Source organism: Electrophorus electricus, chromosome 1 (assembly GCF_041902795.1).
Source record: "Electrophorus electricus isolate QZ-2024a chromosome 1, ASM4190279v1, whole genome shotgun sequence".
NCBI lineage: Eukaryota > Metazoa > Chordata > Actinopteri > Gymnotiformes > Gymnotidae > Electrophorus > Electrophorus electricus.
Genome location: NC_137497.1, coordinates 7,579,616 through 7,603,991, shown reverse-complemented (window position 1 = coordinate 7,603,991; position 24,376 = coordinate 7,579,616). Strand labels below are relative to the sequence as shown.

At 46.3% G+C, this 24,376-nt stretch overlaps 2 protein-coding genes across 2 annotated transcripts; both read right to left on the bottom strand.

The window, feature by feature from the left end:
• Window positions 1–1,374: 1,374 nt before the first annotated feature.
• Window positions 1,375–14,438, bottom strand: vps37ba (VPS37B subunit of ESCRT-I a). The gene is made up of 4 exons (XM_027029292.3): window positions 14,199–14,438; window positions 8,349–8,520; window positions 5,128–5,210; window positions 1,375–4,461 (listed from the first exon to the last, which is right to left on the bottom strand). The coding sequence occupies exons 1-4, from the start codon at window positions 14,301–14,303 to the stop codon at window positions 4,000–4,002; spliced, it is 822 nt and encodes a 273-aa protein (XP_026885093.2). The 5' UTR covers window positions 14,304–14,438; the 3' UTR covers window positions 1,375–3,999.
• Window positions 14,439–15,933: 1,495 nt separating this feature from the next.
• Window positions 15,934–24,045, bottom strand: abcb9 (ATP-binding cassette, sub-family B (MDR/TAP), member 9). The gene is made up of 11 exons (XM_027029287.3): window positions 22,950–24,045; window positions 21,044–21,158; window positions 20,822–20,952; window positions 20,020–20,225; window positions 19,305–19,502; window positions 18,658–18,786; window positions 18,374–18,562; window positions 17,819–17,992; window positions 17,429–17,588; window positions 16,941–17,077; window positions 15,934–16,810 (listed from the first exon to the last, which is right to left on the bottom strand). Exons 1-11 carry the CDS (start codon window positions 23,596–23,598, stop codon window positions 16,493–16,495), a joined length of 2,406 nt encoding a protein of 801 aa, XP_026885088.3. The 5' UTR covers window positions 23,599–24,045; the 3' UTR covers window positions 15,934–16,492.
• Between the last annotated feature and the right edge of the window lie 331 nt (window positions 24,046–24,376).

The window sequence follows — 24,376 nt, the reverse complement described above, 5'->3', positions numbered from 1 at the left end:
CCCAAGTTCCACCAGCTCTTGAATATGCATGAATATGCACATCGTGGCATGAGGATAATGTTTTGGACGTTTCAATGAAGTGTGCAAATTCTTGTTTAAATATCACCATCTGTTATAAAACTACGGACTCTCATTCCTATTTCCAGTACCATTGTTCACATCCCAAGGCCTGTAAAAACTCCATCCCTTACTCACAGCTATTTAGACTTGCACATCTTTGCAACAGACGACGCCTTTACTTGTGTTTTACCTGTTCAGAGAGTGGACGCACTGACCTATAATCAACCTGCTGTTAAGACTTCAGTAATTCCCTTCGTGCTGACTTGTCATCCAACAGTGGCTGATATTATACTTATACACTTCGGAGTCCCCCAGAGACGGTCCCTTTTTAAGGATCCTCCACTGATCTCATCCGAGACGAGACAAAAACATCAAAGACATGCTCGTCAAGAGTGAGATGAATGACCATTCAAATAATGGCAGTGGTACAGTAGCCTGCAACTGCTCTAGATGTGCTACATGGAAATTTATTAACATGGCCACTAAAATAACTGGCACAAAAGAATCAATTGTCATTAACCATATCTCCTCCTGTGTTACTATGGGAGTTGTCTGCTGTATTATTTGTAAGAGATCAGCTTTATATACAGAAACCAAGAGAAGGCTCGCTGACTGGTTCATTGAACACCTTCAGCCCATCAGAGTTATGGATTTGTCGGTTCCAGTGGCAAGGCATTTTAATACTAATGGACACTGCATTAATGACATATCTGTTTGCATTGCAAATTGTTGCTATGGGAGCAATGAAATTAGGAAACTCAAAGGAAAAGAATTGATCTACTCTTGGAATTTTATAACCTCATGGAATGAATGTTCTGGTTTTCCATATATAATGAATGATCTACTTTTCCATATATAAATTGGTTCCTCCTACTACTAAATCAGAAGGCCTTTGCTTGCACAGCTGAAGGACCTCTGTCCAAAAAGCTGTTTCTCAGGAAACACTATACTTCACCACAGTTTTGAATCTCTCGCAACATATACATATGTACATTTTGTGTGTGTGTGTGTGTGTGTGTGTGTATATATATATATATATATATATAGAGAGAGAGAGAGAGAGAGAGAGAGAGAGAGAGAGAGAGAGAGAGAGAGAGAGAGAGAGAGAAAGAAAAGCAGGGCACGTATGGATGTATAGATATGTCCACTAGGAGGAGCCAGATTCCTTGTGATGGCAGCGTGACAGAATAAGTGAACAAATTAGAGCATGCACAAAACTCTTAATTTGGGAAATTAGCACTAATGCTAGATAACAAGTAAAGAAGTGGAGTAAGAAGTAGATAAGTCTAGATAAGAAGTAAAGACACTTGCTCAAAACGTTTTATTTTCTTTTATTACCCTTAAAATAGACACAGGTCAATTTCAACAGTTCTATCACGCACACACAGAAAATTAATGGTTTACATTAGGAGTGTACAAAGGCATCATCAGCCTAGACGACCAGCTGACATTGTAAAGATCGGAGACGATGAAAAACAACAAACATCTACACAAATATTCACAAGAGGAAAAATGCTGGTTTTTCAAGACTGCTGGCAACCCATAGCAGGCTGCAGCAGTGTTCCACTGCATTCAAGACCGGATATATTGCCTGCATTGTTCAGCTTTTTTTTCCCTCCAAGGAATCGAGGCCAAGGAGGGCCCCAAACAATGTTAAAATGCAGTGAGTTTCAGTACCGCGTTAATATGAGAGCCCAGGGCCCTGTGGTGTTCGGCAGGAACTGAATGGCACGTGACCATAACTGCTGCCCTCCATACATAATAATGAAAACCACAAACCGAAAAGAAAAGCGGCCTACCTCAAACAGCACAACGCGCTGAACAGTTCCCACGTTCGGACAGAGCAGCTCCGTTGTGAGGTAAAGGAGAAGCTTGGAGTACAAGCCAGCACTCGCGTTCTGCTGTTGGACAAACGCGGGCATGGAATTCACGGCTGGCGTAGCACTGTATATTCGTTCGGGTTATATACGGACGCTAACCTCTAGTGTTTCTTTCCGTGGCTACGAAAAGGAACGCGGAATCCATTATTGGAAACCTTATGGTATGTAGAACCTTAAAACTACATGGCCTAGTATGCATTTTCTAAAGGAGAAAAGTGTTCAAATTACCTGAAGATATCAGCATGTAAGGACACTTTTAAAATGATAAATCAGGCCAACAGCGTGTTTGTGACAAAAGCAGCTCTCAGTTTTCCAACTCAGAGATTCTGAGAACTTTGCATTGAAAGAGAACAGGAGTAGCCGTGGTAACCACAGCAACCACACCTGCAGGCACTGGATGGCTATTGCAACATTCCACTTCAACACCGTGACCCAAAAGGTCTCCTCTCGGGTCCCCGTTCACGCAGTTTTCCGCCGAGTCCCTGGAGCTGTAAAAGGCGCGGGGCAGAGCGAGCGTCGAGCCGACGTGGCGCGTTCGGAAGCGCAAAAAAAAAAAACCAAAAAACGCCGCGTAATGGGAGCAAAGCATGCAGAGAAAGCACCTTCGCTAGGAATATTAGCAAAACGGTCTATAGAGGTTCAGATATAAACAGTACCAACCTTGCCCTTGAACAGTAAGTCTATTACATATAATTTTAACAAAAGGTTATGTTGAAATGAAAAACATCCTTATCAAGGACATATTTCTTTTAATGATGTAGTAAATCAATGCTACTATGGCTGTAAGGAAGAAAGATTTATATTTAATTATTATTATTACCGAATATACTTAGTATTTAAAAGGAAGTGCTTCACTTGACACCCATCGTACCCAGTCAAAATTCTATACATTAATATAGAACAGAAATAATTAAATGGTAATTAACATATTAATATTAGATAATTTGATGTTCAGTGTTAGTACACAATAAAAGTTAAACCCAAGCGACACAAGCGATGCGTTCGAATGTGCTCCTATGCGCAATTCTTCTCCGTCCCCATCTTTTTGAACCCTTATTCATTTTCCAGGTCGTTCCCCTCCCCGCACTACGATCCTGCCAGTGTCCGCCCTTCCTCGGAAGCCTCCGGGCTCGTTTTCTTAAAGGAGCAGCGCGTCCCAAAACGCCGGCCACCGTCAGACAGCACGGCACGAAGCAGCCGCCGTCTAAACTCGGTCAGCGACTTGGACTCTGAAGGCGAAAACGTCCAGGACGGCGACGGACGTGAGACTCAGAAAACCGCAGTCATGTCGTTCTACTGCTAATCGAATTAGGGATGTGTCATCTCCCCAAGTTCACTCAGAACTAAATCAAGTGAACCAAACATCTTTGGCTGCAGGTCTGTACACCTGACCTGGAACGCAAAACAACTTTTATTTCTCTTGTTCGCGCAACACAATGTGGTCTCTCGTTTGCATAGGCTTCGCCACGATCAGAGGACATTTTCGGACAGGAAACATTCCAGGATGCACAGGGATATTAACAGGACTCGCAAGATGGAACATCACACCTGGCTGAGGTTTCCAACGCCCTGGAGTGGTTTATAGAACAGCAGCACGGCTTTGATTCAGGCCTCGTTGGTCACTTATTGCTGCCATGCTGGCTACGATAAAGTGGAGATGAGATGAAGAGGGCTGTCAGCATAACAGGACCAAAGAGAGCCAGATTCGCAAATGAGGCGCGAGGCTTTGTAACCAGCCATCTCTGATTCGAAACCAAAGATGGAAGCACAAAGTCTAAAGTGCAAATTTACACCCCACCCCACCCCACCCCACCCCGCAAAAAAACAAACAAAAAAAACCACACAACAACAAAAAAAAAAACAAGTCCCATTGCAGATATGGCATGCCCTACTTTTTTAACTGTAGAAATGTCTAAACAACCCCCATAATGATAGACTTCCAGCATCTTAATGCACGAGATCCTTTATACGAGTGCAGGCTGAAGAGGCTGTAGGTGGGCTCGGGTCGGGGTCCGGGGTACGTATTGTTCCTTCACAGTGGACAGCAGGGCCCCAGGAGTCACTGGACGATGAAGCCTGGCTGCGGGCCGATGCGCGGGGCCGAACGCTGTGGGACCGGTGGGGGGTACTGGACCATGCACACGGATGGGTACAGCTGATTGAAGCTGGGCGCCAGCTGGCCCGCCCTGGGGGGGATTGGAGGGTACGGCCTGGGTGGGTAGGACAGCAGAACCAGAGGCTGGGCCGGCGGGAAGGCAGGGGGGCTCTTGATGGGTGGCAGGGGCGGGGCCCGTCTGGGCTGGGTGACGGGGGTGTCGCCAGGCTCCCTCTGGAGGGCTGAGGGCTTGGGGGCGGGGTCGGCCGTGGGCGTGGCCTGGAGGAGCTGGGGACCCTTCAGCACCAGCTCCTGCAGCTTCTCGATCTTGACGCGCCGCAGGTGCGCCAGCTTTCGCTTGCTCTGGTACTCGTCGATGAAGGAGTCGAGGGTCACGTCGCCATCGAGGAAAGAGTCGGCCATGTTCTGATTTTCCCCCCAAAAAAAAGGGGGGGGTGGGGGAGGGAATCAATATATAAGGCAGACGTAGGGAATCGTGAGTCAAGCCACACCCTTATTGAAAAGAAAATGCAAAGGTTTCTAATAATGAATGAAGATTAACGGGGTCATTTCGGACAGACATTTGCTTGGCCTCAGTGATCTAAACTCTACAGCAGTGATGACTTTGCATAAATGAGCAGAGAGAGAGACGAAGTAGCTACATTGCCATGACACAGCTAAATATCCCTCTTAGGTGAGGCTGTTTTGTGACTATCCGTCAAACTGTTAAGCGTCGAAGGAAAACGTAACACATCGTACGCGGTGAGTGAGGGTGACCCGCCTCAAGCGTCACATCAAAACATGACTCAATGTGTCAGACACACAGTTTAACCAAATACAGCCCATCATGCACTACTGATGGAAACAGAAATAGAAAGGCCAGGAAACAGGCTAGTGTATGCAAATGCCCAGGCCAATATTAGCATTACATCACCAGAACCACAACAGCCCTGCTAGAACTCGTGTTGCCCCGTTCGGTGCCAAGACACCTCCGTGTCGTGCTGCTTCTCAGCTCTCAGCTTTGAGGACATTAGGCCTCGACGCTCGCCGCTTCCGAACCAGGAGCCCGAAGTGCCTTTGGGACGTACTCACCTCTGTCTCCTCCTCGATCTTGGCCCCTTCGGCTTGGAGCAGGGCTAGGAACGTGTCCAAAGAGCTGCTGCCCGACTTGTGGTCTGTGAGTAAAAAGAGAAACAAAGGGGAAAAATATTACTAAAGTGATATGAGCAGACATGATGGATTACATTTTCACTTGATTTCAGTTTTCAGATTTCAGCAGTCATGCTTGTTTTCCTCTTACTGGGTACGTCTCCGTGTTTCACAAACACTTTTGTCCTTGACTATTTAACTATTGTGAAAACCGCAGTTGCACCTGTGTCGAGATTGGATCAGTAACCAAGGATGGAAGCTTGCTTCTGTTAGTCTTTGACAGAAAAGGAGCTTTCTTAATCTCACTTCCCCTGTACTGCCCACTTACACCTTGATACACAGCCGCTGGGTCTTAAAGGGCCACGGAAACCCTGGAGCACAACCACCTGTGCCAGCTACATGCGCCGTCAACCGGAACCAGCAGAGGTTTAATTGGACAGCGATGAAATCTGTCTAGTCAAAACCTTAGCAACATGAAATGAACAAAGCTGATTGATACTTTCTGTATAAACTGAACTCTCTTAGGCTGCTGGCTAGACAGTTCAACAGCCATGTTTACGCTGTAGGACAGGGAGGCAGAACACATAATGGCTTTCTGGAAATGCTGCATAGTCCTTAACGAGACAAGCCCATGAGAGAGAGAAAAAATTAAAACGAGAATCTCCAAATACAAAAAAAAGAAACCCAGCACATTCATTAGTGCTTCAGTTCAAACCTGATATTCTTGTTAAATTTGTCTCCGTTACCCAAAGAAGGGAACAAGCGTGTGTTTGTATGCCGTCGTTTAAAAACAGTAATGAATGAATTCCTTTATCTTCAGCTGAGCTAGTGCTGCTATAAACACCAACTCCCAGACAGCCGATATTCAGACTTGCTAACAGTGGATATGAGCCTGTTGCCATGGCACCATGTTCCACTAAATCATAACTTGAACTTTCAATAAAGCAGACCGCCAGACTGATCCCAGATCAGAATCCAGACACACGCAAAAAGCAGGGTCAGTAGTGGACAAAACCTTCTCCTGCTAGCAACTTACAAAACAAATGAAATGTATAATTTATGGACCTGTAGTGATCACAGATCCATAAGTGGCAACAATGTTACCAATGGCGATGTCTACTGCTTCTACACACACAGAGACAGGAGAGAGAGAATGTGACCCTGTGTGTGTGTCCAGTTAACTGGGTTTTGTCATTTAGGAACCAGGCCTGGGTCTAGTCAGTAAAAGTCAGCTTTATCACTGACAGCAATGAAAATAAAACAGTCTCTCTGACCACATCCAGACCTGAGGCCTTCATAAAAAATGAGACAGCCAGCATAAGAGTTCCTAATTTCACAACTTAACAGTACACCTCCTACAGCCTGGTGTACTCCCAAAGGCCGTGAAGAGTTTGCCTCAGAAACGTGTGGGTGTAAACAGGGAGTCCAAGCGTGAATCTCGGGTCTCTGCTCCCTGCTGCTCCCACTGCCAGGAATCTCAGTGGAGTTCCACGCTCACACAATGCACCATTCTTCCTCCAGCGACACCCACACGGCCCTGCCTGCCCCGCTGATGGACCGTGAGGTGGTCATTTGACTGTATCCAAACTAGCCCCGGTCTCAGCTGTGCATGTGTGCGTATGCCTCCTCGCCCTCATCGTTCCGACATGGCAACGCTATAGCTACATGCTCCACCAGCATGGTCCGATTTAGGGGGATTCAGTGGGAGGTGTAAGTGACAGGACTATGTACTTGAAAGAAAGAAAATGAAAAAGAATAAGAATAAAGCATCAGCACAAAATAAAACTGAATACAACTCCATTACTAAAGACCAGCGAAATCCATTACACGGATGTTCTTTTCCCATTTGTCTTGTATTAAATCACACTCTTGGCAGATTTGCTATTAGAAAAACTTGAAACCCGGGACTAACATTAATCTCCATTAATCAGTTTGACACCAAAAGAAACGTAAAGTCTTCTACCCAGCGATGGGGGTGTCGTGCACGGAAAATACTTGGGTACCACCGGCTAAGCCAAAAGCAAATCCAGACTGTATGAGAATCTGCGATTAGCAGCCCAGCTAAGAAAGGAGGACAGTGTTAGCATGCTGTTTAGAGCCAGCTGCTTAGCAACCAGTGCGTGGTATGGGGTAATCAGCGACACACAGGGATTCACAGCACAGTGGGGAGTGGCAAAGGGCTGAACACTGTTCCTTGATCTCTGATCTCTTTCCCTGCCCAGCTGACAGAAAAACACCCCGCTGTAGTCTCTCGGTGCCTCGGCGCTCTCGGGAGTGCGGGACACAAAAGAGGACGTACCGGGGAAAAGTTTTGTGCTGTGGGAGGTTTCCCATCAGGAGGGCACGGAACCAGAAAAACCTGTTCGGCTCGGCCACGTTACTGCTGGAATTGATGACAAGTGTAAATAAAGACCGTAGAAAGACAAAGACAATGGATTCGACCGCTCCCACTGAGTTAGCCTCGATCGCGGAACTCCAGTCGTTCCCCTACATCGCCAAGTTACGCTCGGTAATCACCAACGCTGCAGTGGGTAAATAAAGGATATATTACCATCAAAATCAGGGTGTGTGTGTGTGTACTTAAGCACATGTGAGGGAGAGGAGAGGGAACATGAGAGAGATGAACAGAGAATAAGAAATTCTTACACACATGTAACGAACAGTAGCTTTAAAATGTTCGAGCCATTTTCCGGAGTTATATGTAAACGTCAACAGAAGCTGAGATGCCGGGAAGGAGGCCCTAGCAGCGTGCCAGAAGTAGATATGGTAAAAAAAATAATAATAATAAATCCCCTAAATGTCCTGGGGAGGGTAAAATGGAAACAAGAACCAGAACACGGCAATGAGAGGTGTTATTGTAGCACGGAGCCTCAGATAGCTACGCTGTGTTCTTAGCTGCATCATATCTTCCTAGTTCTCAAGAGCACCGGGTGAACGACAGAAAAGAACAGCAATATTTGCGAAGATTTTCTAAAAACTGTTAAGAGTTTACCACATAACTCGTAACAACATCAAACACAGGTTAGATCTCGCACGCCCAATTTTGAAGAGTTTCTCGTCAGGTATGAACACGCACAGTCATGACAATGGGTGGCAAGTTTGAAACGGTGGGTGGGGGGAGCTGATACGCTCCTCGGTAACAGGGTCGGAAAGCGCCGCCTCACCTAGTGTAGACTTGCGCAGCTGGTAGGCCTCAAACAGGTCCTGAAGGGAGCGGTAGCGCTTGGTGAGCTCATTCTTCTGAAGGTCGAGAGTAGGCTGCAGCTGGAGGTTCTGCTCAGCCAGGTTCCGGTTACTGGCCAGGGTCGTCTCCTTGCTCTGCTGCACCTTCTGCACCTGAACACGAACACGAACACACACACACACACACACACAACACAATACTAAATTTCAGTGTGCACAGATCCTATCCAGGTCAAGGTGGTTTTGGGGCTGACTCTCCAAGCACCAACACTAACAGTGTTGGGCTGGCAGTGGGCTGGGCCTACTGAAAGAGAATAACAAGCTGGCTTGGGGACGCACCGCAGAGCCAGCCAATCACAAGATGAGGAATGGTGCACAAAGCCTTGTGGTGACACGAGCGATGGTGCAAGCTTCCCGTGAATCTCCTGGTGAGCATGAGGCCGCAGAGCATGGAGACCCCTCCTCCGTACAGCTGAAGAGCTTGAGATGGGTGCAGCGGGTCAGGCCAGATCAGGGGTGGTGTCTGAGAGGAACACCCTCACACGTTCCTATCCGCTGACGACCGCAGCCGAGAGCGAGTCAAACATCTTCCCAGGGTTATTTCCAAGCAAACACACCAGTTGTGGAGAAAATGAAAACTGCACAAGGAAGGGAAGGCTGAGGGGTTTGCTTGGCCCCGAGGCTTCAGCTGATGCACACAAAAAAAAAACCTGGTTGTCTAAACTCACCTAAATGAGTCCTTGTCTCCTGGGAGATGTAAGGGAAAAACCCCAGAGAGACGGCTCTGTACTAAACATCTATGACAGCAATACCTGCCTACAGGGGACCGAGCACAGCTCTAGGAGATCTTTCCCCTAGAGAAGTTTCCTCCAACACTACTCTGATCACTGGCTCCAGGATATAGATGCTGCTGAAGACCTGTTAGATGGATGAGGCAGGTCTGATTTGGAGTTCAAACTCCAGGTGTGCAACATGTCGTCTGTTAAATGTTACAATAATACTAGCCCTTGCACTGCTGATATTAACATGCCGATGTGACTTCCAACAATTGACACACACTTAAATGTGTGCTGTGAGCATCCAGTCATGTGTAGGTAGACATAAATGGACATATTTTAAGTGCACGTGACCCAATACTGAAGTCCAAAACATGACAGTCACGTCAGATCTGTGAGACTGCATGGCTGCTTTCATATTAAAAAAAACAAGAATCACTTCGCTCAAGCTGTTTCTATGGTGAACGCCAAAACCAACTCTGGAGGCAGAGTGGCTTATCACCTGATCCAGCCTTTCAGCCACTGGTTAGAGGTGTGGATTTTATCTTAATATAGATTAGACAATATGTACAGTGTCATAGCCAACGGACCTATTTTTATTGAAGATTAATTTAAAATATTATTTAATTATAAATTCTAAAGTTTAAAACAGTTACAATTCAACACCCCAAAAATTCTATAAGTAATGTATGCTAATTCAACTGAAATAAAAATCTGTGGTCAGCCACTCCTGTTTCGTTTACATCACATCCGTGTTCGGGTCATTCCGCATGCGAAGCTTGCCGAATTCTGCATCCCGAGCAGACCCTCTGGAAGCTCGGAATAAGCGTGCACCACCCCCCTTTATGGTCTAGACGAGCAGCATAATTAATTAGACAGCCCTTCGGCCCCATGGACATGAAGCCCACAAGTCAGGAAAACACAAGAGGATTTCTACTAAACAAGCGCGAAGGAGGCGGCACCACTGCAACCGTGACGCCATTACACTCCTTTTGTAGTAATAGGTTCTCAGTATTGAATGACCTCCATTCTTACCATAACAAAAAAAAAAAGTCCTTGTACATTTAAAGCAGTGGACTGCTACCAGGCTGTTCATCCTGTGCTATTAACACAAGTAGGACATATTGACTGGGGCAAATTCTACACGTTGTCTATGTACCTTTGTCACACAGGGAGACTGAATGGTTTGTACATTTGAAAATTATAGTACGTTATTCACTGAAATTGAATTTGTGTGACTAAAAAGTGAACCATATCCTCATCAACGACATGTTTTTCCAGCCTTTCTTTTAGTGTTATATAGCTTATGGGCATATGAACAGTCTTCTATGTTACAAAGCCACTAGATTACAAGATAAAAGTAACTTAAAGAAGCCACTTTTCTTAGGTACCTGAAACACCTTGAAATTTCAGCCATTTTCTTTATTACAAGATAATGCAATCTCTTAACACTTTCCATATCGCCCACCTTTTTTTCCCTTTAATATTGTCCGCCTACCGGCAAGCTTGGGCCACCCTTGCACAATGTGTAGCAAGTACTGGAGTCTGGAAAGAGTTTGTTCAGTTTTGTAGCCATGTCAAGAGGACACCATGTTCCGAGTTGTGAGGGGAAATCTCCTTTGTATGCCGTGCCAAAGGTAGGACCCCAAAGAACGCAGTGATCAAAATTTTACCACTGTTCCAATAAGCAACAGTGTCATTTGTCAAAATATTTTAATAAGTAAATACTGTATTCAATCAACTTAAATATCGCCTAGCACTAAACTTAATTAATTTTGTGAACTAACACAGGTCAGCCTTTAACAACAATCACAGATTCACTTGTGTGTTTTGTATACACTACAAGGGACATCCCGATCTCAATTGCATTCCCGGAGAACCGTGCCACTGCTTTTCCGGTTCTAACGCGCATGGCTTAATGGCTCTACAGTTAAATGTTTAGGTGTGGTAAATTGAGAACACTGACTGAGTTTGTGTGCCAGACTGGAGCACTCCTCCATAATCACAAGTGAAGCCTGAATTTGTATTTTGATCTGGTATAAGTGCAGATTTAGGACTGAAGCTGCGGTTCTTGACGACTTCCACTGCACTCAGCCACCAAAGGGTTCTGCTTCCTTCCCCACGCCCCACGCCCTCCACACAGACATGTCCCCACAGCCACTCCTTCCAAACACACGTGCGTTCAGAGCTTAGACCACTCCTCCATTTCTAGGCTGATCCTCTTGCATGAGAAAATGGCTGGCAGGCAAGTCTTGTGATTGGTTAAATGTAGCTGCTGTGTGCTGAAATGTTTTGTTTCTGATTTATTTTTGTTATAACTATCAGGATATAAAGTCAGGTTAGTGAAAGTGTTTAAAAAAAAAAAAAAAAAAGCTTACAACTGTTTTAACCCTATATTGGGAACTGATCTTGTTTTACATCAGCCTTATTGTTAAGTCAGTTCTGACGATATGGCGAAGTCATGAGATCTCAGGATCTGTGGGAGGTTTGACTTTAAAGCTCATTGTAAACTTAATCTGTAGAAACACAAAGGAGCCAGCAACGTGGACAAACTGAACTTGGAGTCTCCTTCCACCAGGTGAAATTTAGACAGTCCGGTTAGGATTAGGGTTCACTTCCATCGGGTAAGCCACAAAAAACAGCCACTGTATGTTACCAGGGCTAAACATAAGAGATTACAGAATTTCATTAAGATGACCATATCGCCCTGAGAGCTCCTGTGAAATGGCTGGTAATGAAATAAACATTTCCATTGCCTTATCAGGGTGCTAATAAAAGATTAAATATGCGAGATTACCCTCAAGTTCAAGTTACTTCTCAATAGTCCTTACACGGTCTATGTTGAAGGTGGGGTTAAATATGAAGTGCACATTCCTCTAGTCTCACTCTCCCCCAAACACACAGAAGCCCAAAGGTTTTTTGTTTTTTTTTTCCTGAGGGACTTTTATGGCGTGCCATTAATAAACAGGTGGGCCGTTCTAAAGTCAAACAAGGACATCTGTTGTTCCCATGTAAACCTCTGAACGTAACGGAATGACAGGATGTCTCCTCTTATTAAGAGGCGCATACATCATCTCAGAACAAATGACTTCTCGTTAAAAGCAGGGCAAGAGTCATCTGCCTGCAACAACATACCGATACCTTCTACTGACACGTTCCTCTACTTCTGCAGGTTACCGAACAGGTCTGTCCTAAAGCGGCAATTACCAGGAGCTCACAGCGAGTGTGTTCAGAAATGCAGACACAAAAGAAGAACTCAGATGCCAAGAAGGGTGTTGCATAATGACGGCGTTGCACGACGGGACTCCCCCTGCCCGTACCCCATCGGACCGGTTTGCGGGCAACGTCAGACCTTTTTCCCGCATGGTTACGACCGAGCTGGCTTCTCTGCCTGGTCTGTCAAACGGGTGTCTGGGAAAGGTCGGGAGCTCCTCGGATGGTGACAGACACAGACACCTGGCATTGAACAACAAGGCGTACTCAGGGGCATGCAGGGTACACACTGCAGGGGGCCTTAAGCAGGGGGGCTCCAGTAGGGGATTGTAAATAAATAGATTTTTTTTTTATGCCCCACCCTGCACTACACCACTGATGGTACTGAAGGATACCAGGACTAGCACAAGCGCTAATACTGTGGTTACACCCTTCACCAGGTCGTGTATTCCAGATAAGTCACACGGTTCTCGTCTAGTCTGTCAAGCAGCGACTACTCAGCCAGGCATCACACACTAAATTGGGAATTCTACTTGCATTCTTTTGACATTTCTAGCACATTTGTCAGCCGAAATTGTGTTTTACATCAGGCTGAGGTTTAAGGCACGTCGGTTACAGTGCGAATAACCACAATAACTTTTGTAACGACTTCAAAAAGCCACTTCCTTAGACGCGCAGCAGGAAATCGAAATCTCGCACATCTGCCAGACTCGTCGATGAGGAACAGGTCACAGCCCCTTTTCCTTTGGTCTGCAGCCAACTCCCCCCGCCCCACCGGCGATGAAAGCAGCGTACGTGCCTTGGATGACGGTTAAGCCGAAGCCCAAGCCGCTGAGCCAGCCGTAATACAAGCAGATGTCCGAGCCGGCTGCGACCACTAAACAACGTCCCACCGAGTCCGCGCCTAACGTGACCCCGAGCAGCCGCCGCTATATTCGGCAACTGCGGCGTGTGAGGACCCGGCGCCTCTGAGGGACGTTGGTGGAGGTCGGGTCTTCAACGCTACTTTTTGGCGGTTGGGGTATGGTTAAAAAAAAAAGGACTGCGAGACCCCTCCAGACAGACACTTCGTCGGGAATTTGAAGGGTCACGTAAATCAAAGTCGAAGCCGGTGGACCCGGGACGCGCCAGCCACCCAAATCTTCGTTGTCGCCATGACTCAGCGGCCACTCGACGCGTAGATGCGCTCTTTCCGACGTGAGGTCACCGTGTGTGACCCACCCTGTTACATTTCCTGACACCTGAAACTTAGGTGACACACAGAGACTTTTTTTTTTTTTTCGCACAGTCTGCTTTCTTCAAAAGAAATCAACAACGTATGACAAACAGCCACATAGCTAGAAATTGCGTGTAATGTAGTGCACCCGTATTTCTGACTGCAACAGAGCTGTAGATACAATGTCACTGCAGCGTTCAAACTTGTATCTGCTGACAAGTCATAGCAAAAAAACAACACGCAGCATGATTCGACAACCTTCAGCCACTGCTTGGAGAGTTTATTTTCCAATCGCTTCACGGCGTTTAATCTCGAGGTCAATGTTAAGTTTATTAGTGATCATTCAATATTATTATTATTATTAGTAGTAGTAGTAGTAGTAGTGATAATTCAATAATCCCGAGTGAATATTCTGAAGGACTGTTATGCTGCTAATGCATATTCATATAGTTACCCAAATTATTATTTTTTTAATGGTTACAGGGTATTAACGATACGGATGTACCAAAATTCGGATAAGCAATGTAACTCGCTTTGTTTAGCCGGGAAACAGGTTGTTATAAAGTACAACTAAGCACGGCGTCCTTCAAAACACCACGCTGGACGGAAAGGCGAAACAGGCTCACCTCCTCCATGTCCTGGACGATGTTGCTGAGCTTCTCGTCGTCTTCGAGCAGCTCCGATAACTGCGCTATGGAGTAAGCGGCCAATTCGCTTCCGAAGCGAGCCATCCCGGCCACAGTCGTGCGCTTTCCCTCCCTCCCTCCGCTGGCCTTCTGAGTTTTTAAGACTTTGCCACTCTGGAGGAGGAAACGCGACGCCAGCGAGCAAAGCCGTAGTCACTTCGACCGGAAAGAGCCGAGAGAGGAGTTACGCTGTGACGTCGCGTTTCGAGTTTGGTGACGCGTGTGTGTTGAATCTGACCTTAGGCCAGTTCGAAAATCCTGTACATGGGCCGAGTTGTGTCGAAAGTGAAATTATATACGATATGTTTCGGTTTTGGGTCGGTGGAGCACATTCGATATGGGCTTGAACGATGCGTCGGTGTGTCGCCGGCACACTGGAAGAGAATGTTTGCGCAGAAAGGAATAACAGCAGCATTCACCACTGTTTACCTTTGGCAAACAAAGTATTTTAATGAGAAGTCTGGGCCTTTTCTATGGTAATAAAGGGCAAACAATGTGTAAAATAATGTGGGGGGTTTTATAGCTCCAAACAGTAACTAAGATACTGTTCCTTCCCTAATCAAAAGCATTCCTGACAATGACGTCACATGCCATCAGGGCCAGATTAGGCCTCAGGCTATGCAAGATTTGGGGGACCCTTCAAATGAAGTTTTATATACGCAATATAAAAACAACGACAGCGTAATAAATAGGACAGTGTGAAGAAATAAAATACTATGCTTACACTAATTCTGTTGCAAAAAAAAGACTACTTCTTACCAAATGATCACTAAAGATGACAGTTGCTTAGGCACTTCTACGGTACATGGTTAATTTACAAGAAGAATTATATATTATCTTATTAGTTGGTGTTGTTTCATTTATGGGGCCCAACAGATACATTTTGCTATCTGATGAAATGCTAAATTAAATATATAACCTAGTAGTAAGCAAACTTAAAATTTTTAGCACCACAATCTCTGTGCTCTTGTCAGAATATGTAATTATGCTTGAAATGAGTGCCAAAAATGTATTCAGACTCATTTTTTTTAAATGAGGCTTCCTGGTCTCCCTAGGGCACAGCCTATATAACCAATAATTTTTCTTAAGCCATTTTTTTGTGGGGGGTTTGTTCATAAAGAATGTATAATGGGTTAATGCTACTGACACTCATTACCCAATGTATTGGAAACACCTACATTGTACCTGATCAACTATGTTAAACTATCTTAAAGCTGCGATCTGTAAGTGCACAATATAGCTCCTATGTTCTTATGCACGGATCCTCGGCCACAGTTATTTTAACACCATGGAGCTTCTGCCCACAGGGACGCCGCTGACTGGCAGACCATTCTCAGCACACCATTAAGATGAACATGACCGGCAGACCATTCTCAACACAGCATTGACACTAATAACGTTGCAGCGTTTCTGGGCGCGATAAGCTAGCTGGGTTGTTACAAGTGACATTGGGACTGCTGGGTGGAAGGTGATCTAGTCACCAAAAGTCATCCAGCCAACATCTGGTCTTGTGGTCACAAACTGACCACTACTGAGCATCTTGGGGGATGGCCAACACACATTTTGCAGAGAAACAGATAAACAATGTTACTCGCCATCTATAAGGTGTTTTTATTAAATACATTTCAGTAAATAAATGTCAAAGTAGCTGGTAAGTGGAAAATATTGCTTCTGATAAAAAATCTCACTTTGATACATTTGGATTACATTCTTTATTTCTTCATCTTTGTTCATTTCCAAAGTTAAATAAGAAAAAACATCTGAATTGACACATTATTATTGCAAACAGACATCTTGGAGTCTTGAGGCATTTCTCATAGTTCTTTATTTCCTTCAGATTCAAACTGTGGTGCAATGCGTTTGTGTACTGATATGTGAAGTAGTGCAGTCACCATAGCACTGCGTGGCATTCTACAACAGAGTGCTAATCCACCTGGTTAACTAGACCCTTAAACCCAACACATCTTTGTTTCATATTAAAGGATTTGACCTTTTTTAAAGAACAAAGAAATGTGTGCATGTGTTTGTCTGTGTGTGCGTGTGTGTGACAAATAAAAATCTTCCCATGCTTGTTCCCCTCCAAGAGGACAACTTCCTCTTGATCTTAAAGATTCCAGCAAATCCAGTAATCAGTAATCTCACAGGTATCGCGATTGCAATTATTGTACTTAACAGTGCGATTATCCTAATTCCAAAGCAACGGCTGGCGCAGAGAAGGCCATGCCGAACTCACATCAATATGTGGCCCTGTGTCCAGCCTCACTACCCTCCCCCTCACTAAACTCCTCGTCCTCCTCCCGGCTTTGGGGAGGCGGCGCCCCGGGTGGGCGGGGCACTTCGTCTGTGGCCCCGCCCTCCAGCCTCAGCGCCTGCCTCTGGACCAGCCTGTAGTAGATGCCGCGACGGGCCAGGAGCTCAGCATGCCGGCCCTGCTCTGCCACAGAGCCCCGCTGCAGCACGACGATGCGATCGGCCCTCTCCACTGTGCTCAGCCGATGGGCGATCACCAGCACCGTGCAGTTCTCCATCGCACCGTTCAGTGCCTGCTGGACCTGGGAAAACACAGAGCAGCCGGACGTTGGCACACAGCTGGACTCCATTAGAGAATGGCCATCAAAATTCTTTCATAAACCAGAACTACTTTTCGGTATCAGAGAAAATGGGTTCGTATTTCCCGCCTACCACATGCTCGCTCTCGGCATCCAGCGCACTGGTGGCCTCGTCCAGCACGAGCACACAGGGCTGCCGGATGAGGGCGCGTGCAATGGCCACCCTCTGTTTCTGGCCTCCAGACAGCTGGGATCCCTTCTCCCCCACACCTTCAGCACCACAAAAAGGGGCGGGTCAAAGAGCTCGCACACGGGCATGACCGAGAGGCCTCCTCAGTGCGACGAACCTAAAAACTTTGGGTCTAATGGGTTGGCTGGAGGATTCTTGCCTCAACACAAACATTTTGAAGCCATAATACCTTTATGCACTGAAATCTAAATGGCGAACTGAGTTTTCCACAAGCCAAAAAAACTCAATTTGATTTATTTTAATAAACCAATAAACCAACAAACCAACTCTTTAATTAAGAAACCAAATAAATATATCAGACGAATGTAACTTGATTTTTTTTTTTTAAAAGTACGAGCACTTCAAAACATAATTCATGTGTGAAACTCAACCCGTGTCGTAGCCCTTGGAGAGACCGCAGATGAACTCGTGAGCGTTGGCTTTGGTGGCCGCGGCAACGACAGCTTCCATCGGAGCGTCTGTCAGACCGTAGGAGATGTTCTTCTGCACCGAGCGAGCAAACAGGACGGGCTCCTGGCTGACCAGCGCTACCTGCGACGGCGCCGAGCGGAAACATGCAGGCCCATATTTACAGCAGTGTCAGCGATACCCTCATGTTGTCATATTTCCTACTCAGAACACCACAGCGCAGGAGTTTGGTGAACTTAAAGAAACACTGAGCAGAAATCAAGAAGGAACATGCCAATCACAAACAGACACTCACGTATGCATGTAAGCAATCGGAGCCAAGCGGTTAAGTGCCTTGCCAGGCAGGAGCTCACCTTGGAGTGAAGGTAGTCGTGCTGGTAGCTTTGAACCGGCCGCCCATCCAGTAGCACCTGGCCCTGCATTGGGGAGTAGAAGTTCTCCAGCAGACACACGCAGGAGCTCTTACCGCTGCCCGAGGGACCCACCAAGGCTGTCACCTCGCCCGGGTGAATGCTGAAGGAGACGCTCTGAAAACAGAACGGGCAGGGGGGTGGGGGCGGTTGGGGTTTTTTGGCTTCATCCACCCGTAGACTAGGTGTTATCAACACCAGCGTTTCTCAACCCGGTCCTCAGGAACCCTCAGACGGTCCATGTTTTTGATCTATCCCACCTCCCAACAGGCCTCAACCAAGCTAATAATAACACTGAATACCTGGTACAGGTGTACTGGGAGCAAGAACGTGGACCGTTTAGTTGGTACATGAGCAATGCTGATATAAACAAACCCTGATAAACGAAGAGGTCATGACATTCAGTGAACTGCTGCAGGTACCATCAGAATGGTTGGGACAGCCCATGCATTGGAAATATAGGCTTTCAGTTCACGTTTAACTGGCCGGGAGCGCTACCTTCAGGACATCAGTGTCTGGACGTGTGGGGTAGGCAAATGTCACATCATGGAACTCCACCAGACCGCGGAGGGTGTCCGGCGCTTCCAGGCCATCGGGAGCATGTCTGGGCTTCCTGTCGATGTACTCGAACACCTTCTCGGCCGCCCCCACACCCTGCATCAGGCCTGTGTAGACGGATGCGATGCTCTGCAAAACGAAACCGAAAAAACGGATATAGGACATCGACACGTACGTGAACGCTCGGGGACGTGCACACACTGTCAGTCGCAAACACAGCTAACCTCAAGACATTCGCCGAGTTCAAGCTCATAGATGATGAAAGAAATGAGGGTCCCCCCTGTTATCTGGCCCGTCACCACCAGGTGTCCGCCGTAAAACAGGATAGCCACCTGCAAAGCCAGCTCCGAAATCTAAAACAACAAAAACATCGATGGCGTGATTCCCACATCAAAAAGGATCCTATAAATGACATCGTGTACATGATGATGTGCACTGTGTGCGTCTGTCTCTTTGCTATATGTAAACAGCAGCTCCCGAAAACTTTGAAAACTAAGCAATGTCTTTGAACAGGAAGCAGCTTCCAAAGAAATCAACAACCCCATGAGAGCACAGAGGTGTGATTCTAATGCAGCACGTGTCTGTAAGAGAACATGAGGTGTCACGTGACTCAGATCTTAAATCCAGAGCTGCTTAACCTCAAGACAAAACAATGATATAATGACTAAATATCATTTATATATGATGAGGGCCCGGTCCTAAAGGTTAGGCCCAGAGAGTTTGGGTTTGGGTTTCACACCTAGGAGGCCCGAAGCAAACATTTAGGTCTCGAGTCATTAAAAAAAAAAAAAAAAAAAAAAAAAAAAAAAACTTTAGGTCAGTCGAGAACATCCCTGGGGTGAGCTGGATGGCCGTTGCCACGGTAACTTACACAGCTGGACCACATGAAGCAGGCATAGGCCAGGGCCTGTTTCTTGTTGAGCCTGAAGACGTCTAGCAGCCGGCGGTGGTAGCCGTCAGCCTCCTGCTCCTCGCAGGCGAAGCTGCGGACCGTGCGCATGGCCGAGATGGTCTCCTCGGCAACCCTGTTGGCATGGGCCAGCGAGGCCTGCACCTCTTTGGTTAATTTCTGTGGAGCAGAATGGTGCAAGACTATTTTAGTGGGACCGTTCGTTATATAGTACGCTACAATGAAAACAAGAGCTCTGGCCTAATTAAGTGAAACACTTACTTGCATACATTTATATGCACCCGTTTATTCACACAGACGCAGCAATAACACCACAAACAGATCAGGCCATGCATGGATTTAAACACAATCACATCTGTCTGTTACTCTGATACTCCACCCCCATAACTCTGAAAACATTATTTATTAACTGTACCACTACTGCTGTTACTATTCTAGTAAATATAGAACTAAATAAACTAACTTGTTAAAACACAGTTATATCCCTAGAGCCCTTGTTTAATTGGCTCAGGTATGTCGAAAGTGAATAACAGTGACAGCCAGCTGGGTAATTCAGCGGACTGGACTGGAAACATCTGACCTAGAAGCGTATTCACAGAGGTCAGCTGGGGCTTGTAGAAACAACGCCACTGCCAGCTATCGGGGCTCCTTTGGCGCCCCCTAGTGGCGGACTCGCCTTGTAATGCTCGCCATAGAGCTGGGAGATAACAGCGATGTAGGGGAAACCCATGATGATGACCAGGGAGAGCTTCCAGGACATTCCGAACATGAAGATAAAGTAGCCGGCACCCTTGATGAAGCTACGCAGGAACAGGTTGACATTCTGCGAGATCAGGTCGCTCACCTGTGTCGTGTCCGACGTCAGCCGTGACGTGATGTCACCTGCATAGCAAGACGTCGTGACATAAGACGGCATTTAAACACTTGACACGGAACTGGTGCTGCCGTGTCGGATCTCTCCGACATCCTAGTCTTCCAACACTGCACTAGGTAGACAGTTTACTAGAAAGATCACTTTTTCTAGTAAACTGACGCTTTTTCATAGTGTGTCGTCATGCAACAAAGCGTTCTACATCAGGGGCCGGTCTCTCCCCTTAGGACCTCAGGACCAATCGGGGAAGGTTCATGTGGTTTAGGTCAAAGCCTCATGTTAATCTGATATCTCAAATTGATTACTGATTTGGCTCGCAATCCCAGGCCTTGTTTGAATACAAAAGACAATCAACTATGAAAACAAACATGCTGATCCCAGACACGTTTGTGCAAAGATTTAACGCTGCGCCCATACAATAAGACTGTAGTCACCATCACCGTATAACACCAGAGGGTCTCACTAAATTTCTCCACACACGGAGAAATGCTGTTCCATACTTATCCCAATTTTTTCAGATTCAAACCATCCCATTTCACGTGCTCAAGTCTTATATCAGCCGGCGTGGCATGAACAGAGTGTGTTTTCCCCTGCCGCGAGGCTCCACCTGTGTGGTTGGTGTCGAAGAAGGCGATCTCCTGGTGCACCAGCGACCTGAAGAGGAGGTTCCGCAGTCGTATGCTGAGCCTGGCGAACGTCAGCGCGAACACGCCTCCGCGGACCCCGATGGCTACGGAGCTGAGCAGGGAGACACGGGCTCTCAGAGTTAACGCCAGGCCCCCAAGAACTCCGTCAATGAGGCGGAACGCCAGTGGGCCGCGCGACTCACCTGACCAGGGCCAGCACGGTGAGGATGATCATGGGCTTGGCAAAGTATTCCATACTCTTGTGCATCACTATGCCGTCTATGGCTTTGCCGGTGTAATACGGGATAAAGGCTTCACCTGGAGAGACACAGAAACCTAAGAGTAAACTTACTAAAATTAGTGCTATAAAGAAGGGTGTGTGTGTGTGTGCGTGGAGGGGGAATCGTATTTACCGTGTGTTCAAGAAAAAAAAGATTTTGTCACATTTGTGTGGTGAATAAGTTCACCCAGTGCACTTGGCCAGGTAAACAAGAGCTGTGCAGCTTGAGTACCTGGAGTGGCCCCTGGGGGCACGAGGACCAGGCAGGACTGCAAACCTCAGGACTGCTGAACATTTGAGCTCAAGAAATACATATAAAAACAGGTAAACAACCAAATAAAAGGCCTAAGCTAAAGCTGGCGTGGGTCACTGACTGTATTTGATAATGATTATAGTGATTGTTTGAGTGGAACTGCTGTGGATCTGCTGTGGAACACTGGAACTGCTGTGGAACTGCTGTGGAACACTGGAACTGCTGTGGAACTGCTGTGGATCTGCTGTGGAACACTGGAACTGCTGTGGAATTGCTGTGGAACACTGGAACTGCTGTGGAACACTGGAACTGCTGTACAACGAACTGTGCTTTGTGATGTCATAATGCATAGAACTGTTAAAGAGGGTAATGTGGCAGCTACACAACACCCTATCCTGGATGTGTAACTGGGCCAGACATCGATCTGTTTGTGTGTAAGTGCAAAAGAGAACTGACTGTGGCAACAGAGCAAAACCACAGCAATGTGCAATGCAACAGCAGACAGTTGTAAAACTGCCGGTCATTAGGAATGTAAAATGGGAAACATTAAGCACCTCAGTGGAATTAATTTTTTGCTGAGTTTCTCATTTTTGAATGAATTGAAAACTTAAGTCGCTTTTCCAGAAGATTAGTCCTAAACTCATATGATACAGAACACGCCAAGTGGTGAATCACCACTGACATTATTATGTAGTTTAAGACTACAATAAATCTATATTCAGGAAACGTTGTTCACATTTAATTCAAAATATATTCAAAAAGTATCTAAAACTAATGCAGTGAAGCCAGAATCACGATCCAAGTTCACCGAGCTTGTTTAGGAAGAAATGTGATATTTTTGGCTTACCATTTTTCTACAAAGCAACCAAAACCCATGCAGAGCACACATTCCATTATACATACACCGATTTGTGATGTGACGGGTTTAGCTCTTAGTGTGATGGGATGTTAGCATGCCCTGTTGGCAAAATTTGTTTAGACATGTTGTTCATATCCAAATGAAGGAATGGTAACATCTAATTTTACAAGCATGGTACAACTAATCAAAAATATCACTTTAAAAAGGTCATTCTTCTGTTACCTCTAAAACTGTTGTATCAAAGAAGAAGAGGTTTTCTTTCTCAGCCTACAACTCATTATATCCAGTATACGTTTACAAAAGACCCTTGAATAGTTAATCACTTGTAACTTACAAAAGCTGAACAGATTTAATAGAGCACCAATCAGAAACTGCTGCAACTGAGGATCCAGATTTAGTTTTTTTAAGGTAACGGGTTGTTTTTTAAGATAACAGTAATGTGCCCACTACAGTGTACGTTAGGTTATGTTGGATGGTGAAGCAGAGGTAATTTTCTTTCTATTAACCTCTTCACTTACGTTAATAATTTTAGGGTATATTAATTACTCCAAAGTCCTATATTATTTAGTAACTTCTCTGAATTATTCAGTATAACTACTGAAATTGATACCAAATGTATGTAGTTTCAAGTCTACTGTGACCGGTGGGCCCCTGTGATGTGAGTGGTTAATATTGTGTGTCATGGAGAATGTGACACAGAGACGTGTAAACACTCACACACAGCAGAGAGCAGGAGGAAGAAGAAAGCTGTGGTCAGCAGCGCCGAGTCCTGCTTACAGTAGGAAAGGAGTCGGCCAACAGTGGCCCCCGAGTTCGGCTGCCGCCTCGCGCCCTTGCCCGCTGTTTGGCACTTCTCCTTGGGCTCCTCCTCCTCCCTCCCCGCCTCCCCCTCTCCCTCTCCGTCCACCAGCCTTTCACTCTCCTCGCCAGCCACCTCGTCGCCCCGTGCCCTCGCCAGCAGCCTCCAGAGGAGCGGCGCGGTGACTGCGGCCCCGCACGTCCAGGCGAGCAGGGCGAGGAACCAGGGCTCACGCGCCAACGCGCCCTGCTCCGACAGCACCAGCAGCTTGACCAGTGCATAGCTGAGGACCACCAGACTGGTGAACGTTGCCAGCGGACGCAGGCGGGCCACACGCCGCGGCCCGTCCCTCCGGTTCCAGAGCACCCCGATAGACGCCCCCAGGAGCAGGCACACCCGCAGGAGGAGCGTCCCCCACAGGTCCAGGAGCGAGTGGCGCACGTCGAAGTTTTTGACGTCATCCTCAAACACCTCCAGGCTAGATCCCTGGACGTACAGCACTGTGGTGACCACTATGTCGACAAAGATGAATGCCAGGTTGCAACCGACAATTACAGAGAGCCTCATCTTCTGTCTTGTATGGAATAAAGGTGAATTATTGCAATGGGGCTCTGATAAGCAAGCAAACCTTTGACCCACTTATCTGCAGTAATAGTAGCTTATAAAAAATACGTTAAAATCCAATATTAAGTTTTGAGCAGTTTTGTATCTGATATGTCGTCCTGTGCTGAGGCCAAAGTAAGTCCCAGTCTTTAAGCACCCGGTCCCTATAAAAACCTTGCAGTCTAACAGCATGCCGGCACCAGTCAGGTGCGATTACGCGTTATGTGTAAAAAAAACCCAAACAAACAACAATTATACAACAGCCACGCGATAAACGTCTGGAAAGCCGTGCGCGATGGACCAGTCCCTTCCAAACGTGTTCATATGTTCAGCTGATGAAATGAAGCATGTTTTTCAACAACGCAATTTGCCGCCTTGACTCAGTCCCGCTCCCATAAGGACCTGGCACGACATAACCACAGTGCGGAAACGAAGTAGGGCTGCGACGCTCCTCCTCCTTTAAAGCTCGTCCAATGAACGAGCGCATGTCAACAAAGGGACCCGCCCACACGCAATAGGCTCTCATTGGCCTATTTTTGAATAGATAATTAACCGCTCGGCCTATGAGCTTCAAAACGAAAATAAAGCGTTTATTGTAATACTGTGACAATATAAAATGCGCTCAGGCGTTTACAATGGATTACCCGAATGACCCAGTTTATTATTAACTTTCAAACGCAATGCTGGCATTTTTAACGTAATGCTCAGATAAGAAGGATGAGGCGGCGTGTTGTAATCAACG

Excerpts from the sequence above, each read along its gene's own strand:
- vps37ba (XM_027029292.3), bottom strand. The coding sequence starts at position 14,303 with ATGGCTCGCTTCGGAAGCGAATTGGCCGCTTACTCCATAGCGCAGTTA. Across the intron at positions 8,521-14,198 it reads TCGTCCAGGACATGGAGGAG|GTGCAGAAGGTGCAGCAGAG; the intron begins GTGAGCCTGTTT and ends GTTCGTGTTCAG. Across the intron at positions 4,462-5,127 it reads AGATCGAGGAGGAGACAGAG|AACATGGCCGACTCTTTCCT; the intron begins GTGAGTACGTCC and ends GGGGAAAATCAG.
- abcb9 (XM_027029287.3), bottom strand. The coding sequence starts at position 23,598 with ATGAGGCTCTCTGTAATTGTCGGTTGCAACCTGGCATTCATCTTTGTC. Across the intron at positions 20,953-21,043 it reads ACCGTGCTGGCCCTGGTCAG|CTCCGTAGCCATCGGGGTCC; the intron begins GTGAGTCGCGCG and ends CTCCCTGCTCAG. Across the intron at positions 17,589-17,818 it reads ACGACTACCTTCACTCCAAG|GTAGCGCTGGTCAGCCAGGA; the intron begins GTGAGCTCCTGC and ends GCGCCGTCGCAG.